General features: G+C 34.7%; 1 protein-coding gene across 2 annotated transcripts; it reads right to left on the bottom strand.

Moving 5' to 3' along the window:
- Positions 1-2,033: 2,033 nt before the first annotated feature.
- LOC116844716 (ATP-dependent RNA helicase dbp2-like) lies at positions 2,034-9,927 on the bottom strand. 2 transcript variants are annotated; one of them, XM_032816630.1, is made up of 7 exons: positions 9,654-9,927; positions 8,706-8,969; positions 7,062-7,299; positions 6,565-6,845; positions 5,946-6,439; positions 4,227-4,469; positions 2,034-4,156 (listed from the first exon to the last, which is right to left on the bottom strand). In XM_032816630.1, coding segments are annotated over exons 1-7 (1,848 nt in total). In that variant the 5' UTR covers positions 9,656-9,927; the 3' UTR covers positions 2,034-3,830. The 2 variants fall into 2 exon arrangements, with proteins under 2 accessions (XP_032672521.1, XP_032672520.1); XM_032816629.1 differs by lacking the exon at positions 9,654-9,927 and adding an exon at positions 9,479-9,635.
- Between the last annotated feature and the right edge of the window lie 507 nt (positions 9,928-10,434).

The following is a 10,434-nucleotide window of genomic DNA, read 5'->3' as shown; positions in this document are numbered from 1 at the left end:
GTCTATGTATATACGTCAATGGTTTGGTTTACATCGTGCACTTGATACGCGTACTAAATAGTAATTTTCTATTAAATAATTTTAATATCGACGATATATATAAACAACGGTATATTAAGCTGATATAATAATCATCAACAAAACGTATTGTATTGATAGAATGCGTCGCTGTTGATATGCATTATCGATATTAAGATTATTTAATAGAAAGTTACTATTTAGTACGCGTATCAAGTGCACGATGTAAGCCAGGCCATTGTGTCCGACGTACGACGTCCGATATCTAATAAAAGAATAGCTTTCCAATGGAAAATTGAATTCTCTATTAGAAAGCTGTTCTCCTATTGGATATCGGACGTCAGACATCGGACGCAGTGTGAATCCTGCATAAGGCTGCTATTTCACGTGTCGTACGACAAGCTTTTTGGATACGTTTATTGGTTGACGAACCTAGAAATACTCTATTCGCCAACCAATAAACGTATACGATATCCAATAGTTTTTTTGCTAGTTTCTAGCTAGCGACATTTTTAATTTGAGAAAACCGATTTTTTTATTGCATATTGGATTCTCTTATTGGATAAGCGGACAAAATCCATAAAAAAGAGGGGATAACGTTGTTTAAAAGTCTCTAGGATCCATAAATTCATTTCTGAAGGTTAATATTATTGTTGGACGTTAGAATAATGTACAGAGGTGCAGAGTTAACTTGTCATACCTTTACACCTCTGTACACTCTTATAACGTCAACAATAATATTAACCTTCAGAAATAAATTTATAGATCCCTTATAGAAATATCATATTAAGAATCATTGATAATTACTTATTTTCAGTATTAAAAATACTGGATAATAAGTAATTATCAATGATTCTTAGTATGATATTTCTATAAGGGTAGACTGTTTGTAAAAAACTTTTTTTTAATTTTTCGGGCTTATAATTAAACTTATTGATTTGCGTGTTTGGAACAACTAGAACAATCTATATCGGTATCGGAATGCTTTATTTTCAAAAAATGGGGTGCCAGGTCAAAAACATTTTTTTCATTTTTTGGACTTATAATTCAACTTACGGATTTGTCCTTTTGGAACAATGTTTGGAACAACTAGAACAATCTATTGCGGTATCAGAATGTTCGATTTTTGAAAAGTGGGGTGCCAGCTCAAAAAATCAATTTTGTTTTATTCGAAAACCGTTTCGAATGAAGCAATATCACTTTGGAACAATGTGGTACAAAGTCAGAACAATCTGGAACAACTTTCAAAATTATGAATTTCAAAAAGTGGGGTGCCAACTTCATACACTCAGCCGATTTTGACGTTAGGCTCTTAAAAAATTTTAATTAAAATATATACTCGTACTGCACCTCAATCTAATGTTCACTCACAATAATTTAGACCATTTTTTTCGACATTTTTTCTCAAAAAACGCTCTGTCGCACGCTTGGAATTATTTTCTTGATTATGAATATCGCAATCATATTATGATTTTCTCTGTAGTTTGCTCAAAATTTGGCCAAATACCAACGTTAGTTTCGGGTCTTCCGCGACATGTCTCTACAATGACTCCTATAGACCCTTAATTTAATCGGCTAGTTATTTCAACGCAATTGACCAACCAATCACATTTGCCAATTCTGACTAACAAGAAATACGATTGGTCAATTCCTAGAATGCTACAGAGCGTCTCTTAGGAAAAAAATTTCAAAATAAGAATGGCCTAAATTATTTGAATCACCTTCGACTGAACTGCACAATACGAATCTACATTTTATTATAAATTTATAAGAGCCTAATTGCCAAATTAGGATCTGTAGTATCCTTAACAATAATGCAAGGAAGACATAAAAAATTGCTTAGTGACATACACATACATACAGAGGTAATATTTCGTTCTCTTGCTGCACAAGGTCAACTTAGGATTTGCCTACGACTCCTGCAAGCCTTTAAAAAAGACGCTTTAGAGTGAAATTTAAATATCTAACGAATTGTAGGTTTGTTTATTCCAGTGACAATAAAAACCTTATATAAGTACGTTTAAAAAAATTTAGTTTATATTGATTCAATTTATAAAACATTTTTACATAACTCTATAAAACCTCAAGCGGTCTGTTTTATCAAAATGCAGTGTTAGTACTTCATATACTGACAATATTTAAGGGAAATTTGGAAAACCATTCAATTTCGAGTGACAGAAGCGAAAAAGTTAATTTTATTAACTCTGCAGCATAAAACTATATAACAAACAACAAAACAACACAGTTGAGGACTTAAACAATATGGCCGAAAAATATGTAATAAAGTCGTAGTCAAAATTAAGAGACATCACTCTTTACACTAGCACTCTTAATCTCTTTTTCTATATGAAGGTTCGTTTCTATTATATCTTAATGCTGAGCTACAAACTCGATATATCACAGCTATCACAAAAAGAAACAATTGTTGATCTAACTAATCGACCTATTTGCTAGTATCACAATTAATGGAAACAATTATTCAGTTGATTGTTTAAAATCATGTAGATAGGAAAAATGTAATTTGCGCCAGTTTTATCAGGACAGCATAAAAATGTTTATAGAAATAATATTAAAATATAATAATTTGTTATATATATATTTCAATTAACACATTAATTGTGATACTAATGTTAATTAGTATTAATGTATTTATATATAGATCATCACATCACATACGACCGTATTTTCCTTCCACAGCTTCACAGATTCGCAAACTCGTCGTAGTTCGGAATGTTTAATTCGGAAATAGCTCCATATATTGACTTAAAATGACTTCGACGAGTAAAGTTTTAAAGTCCAAAAAGTCATAAATATACAAACACAGTCCTATTAGTAACATTACCAAAACGCAAAAGTTAAATAACAACGTATGTAATAATTATCAGTCTTTTCTTGAAAACAGAAAAAATCTTGAAATTGCTAAAGAACTTTTGTCTGAAAGAAATGACAATAGTTATAAAATATGTAACAATATTAAATTCAAATAAATGCAACAAAGTATCTTCGATTCAAGTATTGTGACACAAATAGCTTCAATTTATGTAAACAGCACTTAAGGTGCATATCCTCATATCTCTTCTTCTTCATACAACACATACACACTGAACACTGTAAAATAGTTACAGCCTGTGAAACAGTTTTACACCTCTGTAAAACGCTATGTGTACGCTACATTTGAAATGCATAATTTAAAATTACTTAGGAACAAATAATAAATAAATACTTTGGCTTTTAAGTAACTGCATTCTTTGAGACTCGTATTAATAATCGATACTTGGAACTTGTCTCACGCGAGATATCCAGATTTAAATTAGATAAGAGTCTTTCAATCGAATCGCGATTACAAATATAATGTCACGTGCATTGTACGATTGAATTAAAAAAACTCCGACTATCTCTAAAAACTCTACATTCAAATATCTTAGAAAATATTCAGATATCAACTAACGATTACTAATACGAACCTGATATTGCATAGGAACTTATACTCTCCTCGCAAAATTAGCTACGAACGCATTAAAATTGCATCGAAGTTTTTTCAACTTTGTTCGATGCATTAAATTCGACATAAGCAAATCGCTTGACATTATGTATACATTCAACAAATGTATAAATGTCGATTTACAATCGTTAATATTCACTGAATAGTACGATATATTATCGCTGATCATATGCGTCAATACTTTTCTGCATCCTCTTCTCTCTTTGGATCTATTATAAATTTTACCACAGAGTCGGACTAACTAAACGTGGACAGATTATTACACCATCGAGTGATTACATGCTATCAATAGGAAACATTAAAAACGCGATTAATAAGTTGCACCTCTATATGGATAACCACTTCCATAATTATCGCCGCCGCCGTAACTCTGTGGCATAGTGGCCTGCCCATAGCTTCTCTGCGTACTATATCCGTACACCGCGTTCTGACCTATAGCGGAACCACTTGGTTTCATACTAGTATAATTACTATAATCCTGTCCCGAATAGACGTTCGAAGAAGGAGGATAGGAATTCCCAGTTCGAGGAACACCTCTTCCTCTTCCTGAAGCACTTCCTCTTCCTCTACTGTCACTACTGCCTCTTCGGATATTTCTATCACCAATGCCGACGGAAGTGCCAAAACGCTTCCCATCTTATAAAAATAAAATAACATCAATATATATTCATCATTGTGAGCATATACTACTTAGACGTACACTTACTTCTACCGCTAAAATTGCCCGCTTTTGCCATCTCAGCCATTTCGCTGAGGCGCGGATTCACATTCTGACCTGCTTCGCGTAACACTTCTATGAGGTCTCCGGCGTGCTTCATATTGTGGCTTGTAAAAAACGCGTACGCCGTGCCGGTTTGTCGTCTGCGCCCAGTTCGTCCGATTCTGTGTATGTAGTCTTCCGATGAGGATGGATAATCGAAATTTATCACATATTTCACATCATCCACATCTGCGAAATAGCAGTCAACGCAAGTGTCAAAAGATTGACTATTTTGTTTCTTGGATAAAACGTGTACATGTGTTAAAGTATTATTTCACGATTAATATTTTTCTCTCGAGTAAAAAAATTAATTAATACTATCTTGGTATGATTAAATACATTTTCATACCCGTATTAATTAAATCATGTACAGTTAAACTGTTTTACTCAAATTTGAATTTATAGTTAAGCCTTAATTATTACCCTAATATTTCCAAATAAGTTCAGTCAATAAAACAAATTGCAACACCCACCTTTCGCTTGGAAATTCCGACGTGAAATCAGCGAGACCGACCCCGTTTGCTTTTAAAGTGGGGCAATTTCGGTTGTTTTCTTATGGAAATATACCAGCGGCCTAGAGATTAGACAGACACAGCGGTTGTGTCTGGTTTGGGATAGAGGCAGCATTTTAGGGTTTAAGCCTGAGTGCATTAGTTTTGATAGGCACCGTATAATACTAATCCTTAAAGTTAGAGGCACTGGATAGAAAAAGTTCAGTAACTGTATACTTTATGTGCTTTTCGTAAACCGTAAATCATGTATGTAAATCGCGTTTAGATATTTATAGTCGTTACAGTCACTTTACGAAAGCAAACTTTGGCTAGAAGAAAGCCAATTATTTGTACATCGCGACGATCGAGCTGTCGTGTCATTTAATGCATCTCCAGTCGTTATGAAGTCTAGTTTGCTACTTTGTAATACTAAGAAACTTAAAACGCAAGTCAAACCGCATACAAATCGATCTGTCCGTCAAAAAACTGTGATAAGATATAAGCAAAAGAAAATAAAATAGTCACTGTGTCTGCCCAATACTGGCAGTACACCGCGTTGAGTTAGGGTACTCTGTGCCTCTGAAAAAGAAAAGCAGACAGACTTAGTGGTAGCTTGTGTGCATTTTCAGAACTCTGTTATTATATATATCATTACCATAATTAACAAAACTCTTCGTCTTAACATTCAAGCTGACGTATGTGAATAAGATACAGTTATAAATCAAATGTGAGTAGAGCGGAAAACGTTGTTCGTTTTCTATGTTAATCTTATAAAAGCTTAAGAAAAAATGCACAAATTTCTCTCAAACAATTATGATTGGAATTTAAATAAGGAGAATAAAAAACGAAAGATCAAGAACACAAGGATTATCGAATGATAACATAATTGCGAAATGAAAGATCAATTTAAATAATATAAAAGATATAAAAAAGGCCACAACCACACAAAAACGTATTTGAATTTGCATGGCTCTACAATACGATCAAGAACGAGAACGATAAAAAGTTCCAATGCATCACACACTGCTACGTACACAGCTGTCGGCTGGCCTTGCTCTAATAACGCATCACCGGCTAATCCAATAAGTGTTGCCAATACCCAATTTAACCGTGATTCTCCTAGTGCCTACGAAGCACGGCCGAAAAAAAGAAACGAACAGTCGTTACCACTTACCCAAACCTCTGGCAGCCACATCGGTCGCAACTAAAATTGGCGCTCTTCCGCTACGAAATTCCTGCAACACGTGATCCCTCTCCTGCTGATTTTTGTCGCCGTGTATACTGAGCGCTTGCCAGCCGTCGCGTCTAATGTTTCTCGTGATATCGTCTACTTTACGCTTAGTTTCCACAAATATAATAGTCTTGTTCTCTTTCTCATTGCCGATCTCCTGTAGCAATCTGAACAGCTTCGAATCCTTCTCGAATTCTTGACAAACGTCGATAATCTGTGTGATATTGTGATTTGCTGACAGCGTCAACGACCCGATATTGAGATGAGTGTAGTCCGTCAAAAAATCCTCTGCGAGGGCGCGGACTTCCTTAGGCCATGTCGCCGACCACATTAGCACTTGCCTGTCGGGACGTATTTGCTCGATAATTTTTCGTATCTGAGGCTCAAATCCCATGTCCAGCATTCGGTCAGCTTCGTCAAGTACTAGATACGTACACCTAGCATGTGGATACATTTAAAACATTATTTCTACATTTTGCATACTCTTACTCTATCAATACCTTTGAATATATGTGTCATCATTTACTTTTCTTTATCGTGGGAATTTTTAGTTTTAGATTACCTACGTAAGTTTGTAGTCCCTTTTTCTAAGAAATCTATAAGTCTACCCGGAGTAGCGATGCATATCTCAATGCCTCTATCCAAATCGTGCGCTTGTGGTCCTTTCGGAGCACCGCCGAAGATACAAGTGTTTCTCACAGCTGCGGATTCGCCGAAGCAATTAGCTACTTCTTGAATTTGTTGAGCCAACTCTCTGGTCGGAGCTAAGATTAAAGCGATCGGACCATCTCCGTTGCTTAGGCGCGGTTGATGTATGATATGCACAATTGCAGGCAAAATATACTGAAAAGAAAATATAAAATATCTTGGTACACGTATATTTTTTATATCTTTTAATATCTTTCAATGTCCGTTGTATTCTTAATATCCTATTCAAATTATAGAAAGCGTGAAATTTTTCTCTATCATTCACAAATAATCGGGTGGGTGGGAGTAACGAACGTAAAAAACATTAATTGTTTTCGTATTTTAAAGTGATATGTTTCTAATTTTGCTCACTCCAAGAGTCTTCCCGGAGCCAGTCTGAGCAATCGCGACAAGATCTCTGCCGCTGAGGGCAATAGGCCATCCTTGAGCTTGAATTGGAGTAGGTTGTGAATATCCTTGTCTACGAATGCCTTCCATTACGTAAGGAGGAAAATTTCCCTCCTCAAAATATTGTATAGGGTTAGGAACATTTTCACCCTTCACTGTTATTTCTGTATTCTCCCGGAATTGGATTACTTCTTCCTTAGATCTAATTCCAGACGAAATTCATATTGTCAGCACATTCCTCATCGTCCATTATATGAACTCTTTAACCCTTTGTGGTCGAAAGCCGCAAGGTGCAAAAATACCCGGGATATTACCGAACAAAGGTAGTCTATGGTAAACCTAGGGTCTATGAACTTTGTATTTTATTCATTTAACTCCTTGCATTGGAATAATATCCTCCAGATGTTTCATCGTTCACGAAGCAAAGTCGTTGAGCACGTATCAAGCACGTGCACGGTCAGAATCTATTAACTGGACAGTTGACGTGTGCACGTTGTCGATCATAGATTAAACTTATCTTTATTACCTTGTATTAATTAATTTCTTTATTATTCATTATTTATTATTCTTAAAATATCAAGTAAAAGTGCAATATTTCTCTTTGTGAAAGATAATTATATATCTTCGATTTCACGGAGTATTAATCGAAACTCGCATATCGCTAATTAAACTAATTAAATACCGTTAGTCATCAACGCAAGGAATTAAAGACCACATCCTGAGAAAGGATTTATAGGCTTCAACAGACCAACAGGGCTCGGCTAAAAGAACTCGTAACAAAATGAATCTCTCAACAGAGATCGGCTCAAATTACGATCGCAAAGGGTCAAACCTGATATTCAAGGAGTTTATTCACCAAATATGTATTTTCAGGAGATGCCCTATAGAAGCTATTACTCATAAATTCATTATTTATCGAACAAAATTACGTCTTTGTATATTCATTTTGTTATCTAAATAATAAATGTTAAAGTTAATTTCATGGTATTTACTTTGCCATGTTTCACAAAGTACAATATGCTACTCGAAACAGAAAACAAGTTTTCTATCCTATAATTATATAATTACACAAAAATGGTATAATAAATACTATTCTTACTCATGTTGCATTTTCTAATAAGTAACATTTATAACGGCAAGTTTTTTATTTAGATGGTATTTTTTACAAAATTACACTAGATTACACTAAAATTACACTACAAAATTACACTATCATGGTCATCTATATTACTTTTACCATAAAGTTATATGTGCAAAATTGTGATATTCTGTATTAAATTTCTTATGAATGATACAGAAAAATCACATAAAGCTTTAATTATGAATGTTTTACTGTGATAAATGTTACATTAAAATTTATACTTTTAAGCATTTTGGCTTAAATGAATAAACTCCTTAAAGTTTGAAGCTACTGACTTTTTATGATTTTTTATAGCCAACCTCCCCTCTCAACTTAAATGCCAATTAGAACCTGTTGACAAATGCCTGCAAGTACTGAAAATCCAGCCTATACAATTTTGTTATGCTTAGAACATGGCAAGACATAAGTTCCTGCTGAGTAGAGAGGCTAACTGCAAAAGATCTTATTGATTTTAAGTTTTTAGATACCTATTTCTAACTGCAGGATGCTCAACGTAAAAATCCTTGCGTAATGGTTCCAGAGTACGTAGGTCCCAATTGACTCTCCTTAGGCCACCACCAGGCTGTTTCCCTTTTAAGCCACCTCTTATATTACTGACACCTCCTCTACCACGTGTGCTAAATCTGCTGACAATGTGCCCTCGTCCATTATCACTGCCGCCTCTGCTAGTGCCACCCCTAACAGCACCACCACCACGACGGCCTCTACCCTGATCTCGGTCACGATTAAACCTATAAGATGAAAATGTCTTAATTTAATGTGATCTAGACTTGTAAAAAATTGTACTATTTTGAATATAGCATATACTGTTTTGTTACCCTTAATAAAAAAAGACTAAAAATTTATTAAACTTTTATGAGTCTTTAATACTTTAGATAGAGATCTGTAGTAACATAAGATGGTTTTTTCTATATTTTTTATATCGTGAGTGGTTTATTTTATATATATACACACCATTCTCTATTAATTATTTGATATATGTGCTTTAAATTTTCACTAAATTTTTTTTATAAGACTAGATTTTGTCAACCATCATATGACACTAATTTTTATCATTTTATTAATTTTTATCTTTTAATGAAATATCTATTTTTACAAAAAAAGGTGAATAATTAATGTGAATAATGTATCGCTTGTATTATTGCTATTTTCTGTTGTAAAAAAATTAAAGAATGTTTTGCAAGAAAGTTTATAGTGAGCGCGCTTTAAATTCTCTAATAAAGAAAAAAATTCTAATTACCAGCCGATCGATACTCTTTCATTATCCATTATCGATTGATGCTTGCATAGTCTACTTTCCGTGTATAATATTCCTATACGAACAATTTCTCAAGTATCACGCATGTTTTAAAAGCAAGCTTATTTTCAAAGAGAAAGATTTTGCGCCTCCCATAACGTAGTCATTGCGTACTTACATGGAGAAATATGAATATATACTGCCGCTGCTAGAAATCTCCGGATGATTTCCGATGTTGCGAGTAGCTTAGCGAGAGCGGGTAGCTCGTAGTTAATCGATATCGTTTGATAAATAGAGTTAAACTTTCAAAATGGAAAATTTTAGAAATTCTGACAAATTAGTGTCGAAAAATAATCGTTAATTTCGACAATACGTTACAAGTCGGAATGGCGAGAAACGACAAACGGACGGGTCGAATTAACAAGAGAACTTCCGTAAAGTAGTTCCCGATAAACCGTTTCCGTAGCAACGTGGCGGAGTAATATCCAGATCCTTGAATCACCAAATCCATATCCGCAATGTATCACCAAGGGTGCGTTCGAAAACGTCACTTGTGTGCTCTCTCTCTTTCTCTGTTTCTTTCTTTTCTCACTCTAACGCAGCTGGTGCACTTGGGTGACGTTTTCGAACGCACTTCAATATACAAATGGAAAAAAATGATCCGTACGGCATTTGAAAATAAATTTAAGATGGCTTAAATATAAGACCCAACTACGAATATCGAGGTTTGTTCGCGTCGCATGCCCCAACGTGCTCCTACTCGCTCCAACGCACTCTGATTGGCTCATGTCACCACGCGGACCAATCAGAGTACGTTGGAGCGAGTAGGAGTACGTTGGGACGCGAACAAACCTTCGGTCTTAGGCCGATATTTAATCAAATCTAATATTTAAGACCGTCTTATAGCATGTTTGACTGGCTCTGGGTTAATCTACTCTGGGTTATTCAGTCTACGTTTA

The sequence above is a fragment of the Odontomachus brunneus genome, unplaced genomic scaffold (genome assembly GCF_010583005.1).
Source record: "Odontomachus brunneus isolate Ranch 3 - 2012 unplaced genomic scaffold, Obru_v1 Obru_scaffold_045, whole genome shotgun sequence".
NCBI classification, from domain to species: Eukaryota; Metazoa; Arthropoda; class Insecta; order Hymenoptera; family Formicidae; genus Odontomachus; species Odontomachus brunneus.
This window is presented reverse-complemented; position numbering and strand designations above follow the sequence as displayed.

What these genes read in the sequence shown, in the direction of transcription:
- LOC116844716 (XM_032816629.1), bottom strand. Translation starts at nt 9,507, where the DNA reads ATGGATAATGAAAGAGTATCGATCGGCTG. An exon ending in TGTGGCTGCCAGAGGTTTGG is followed by an intron (nt 4,470 to 5,945) that starts GTAAGTGGTAAC and finishes GCTATTTCGCAG; the next exon opens with ATGTGGATGATGTGAAATAT. An exon ending in GGGCAATTTTAGCGGTAGAA is followed by an intron (nt 4,157 to 4,226) that starts GTAAGTGTACGT and finishes TATTTTTATAAG; the next exon opens with ATGGGAAGCGTTTTGGCACT.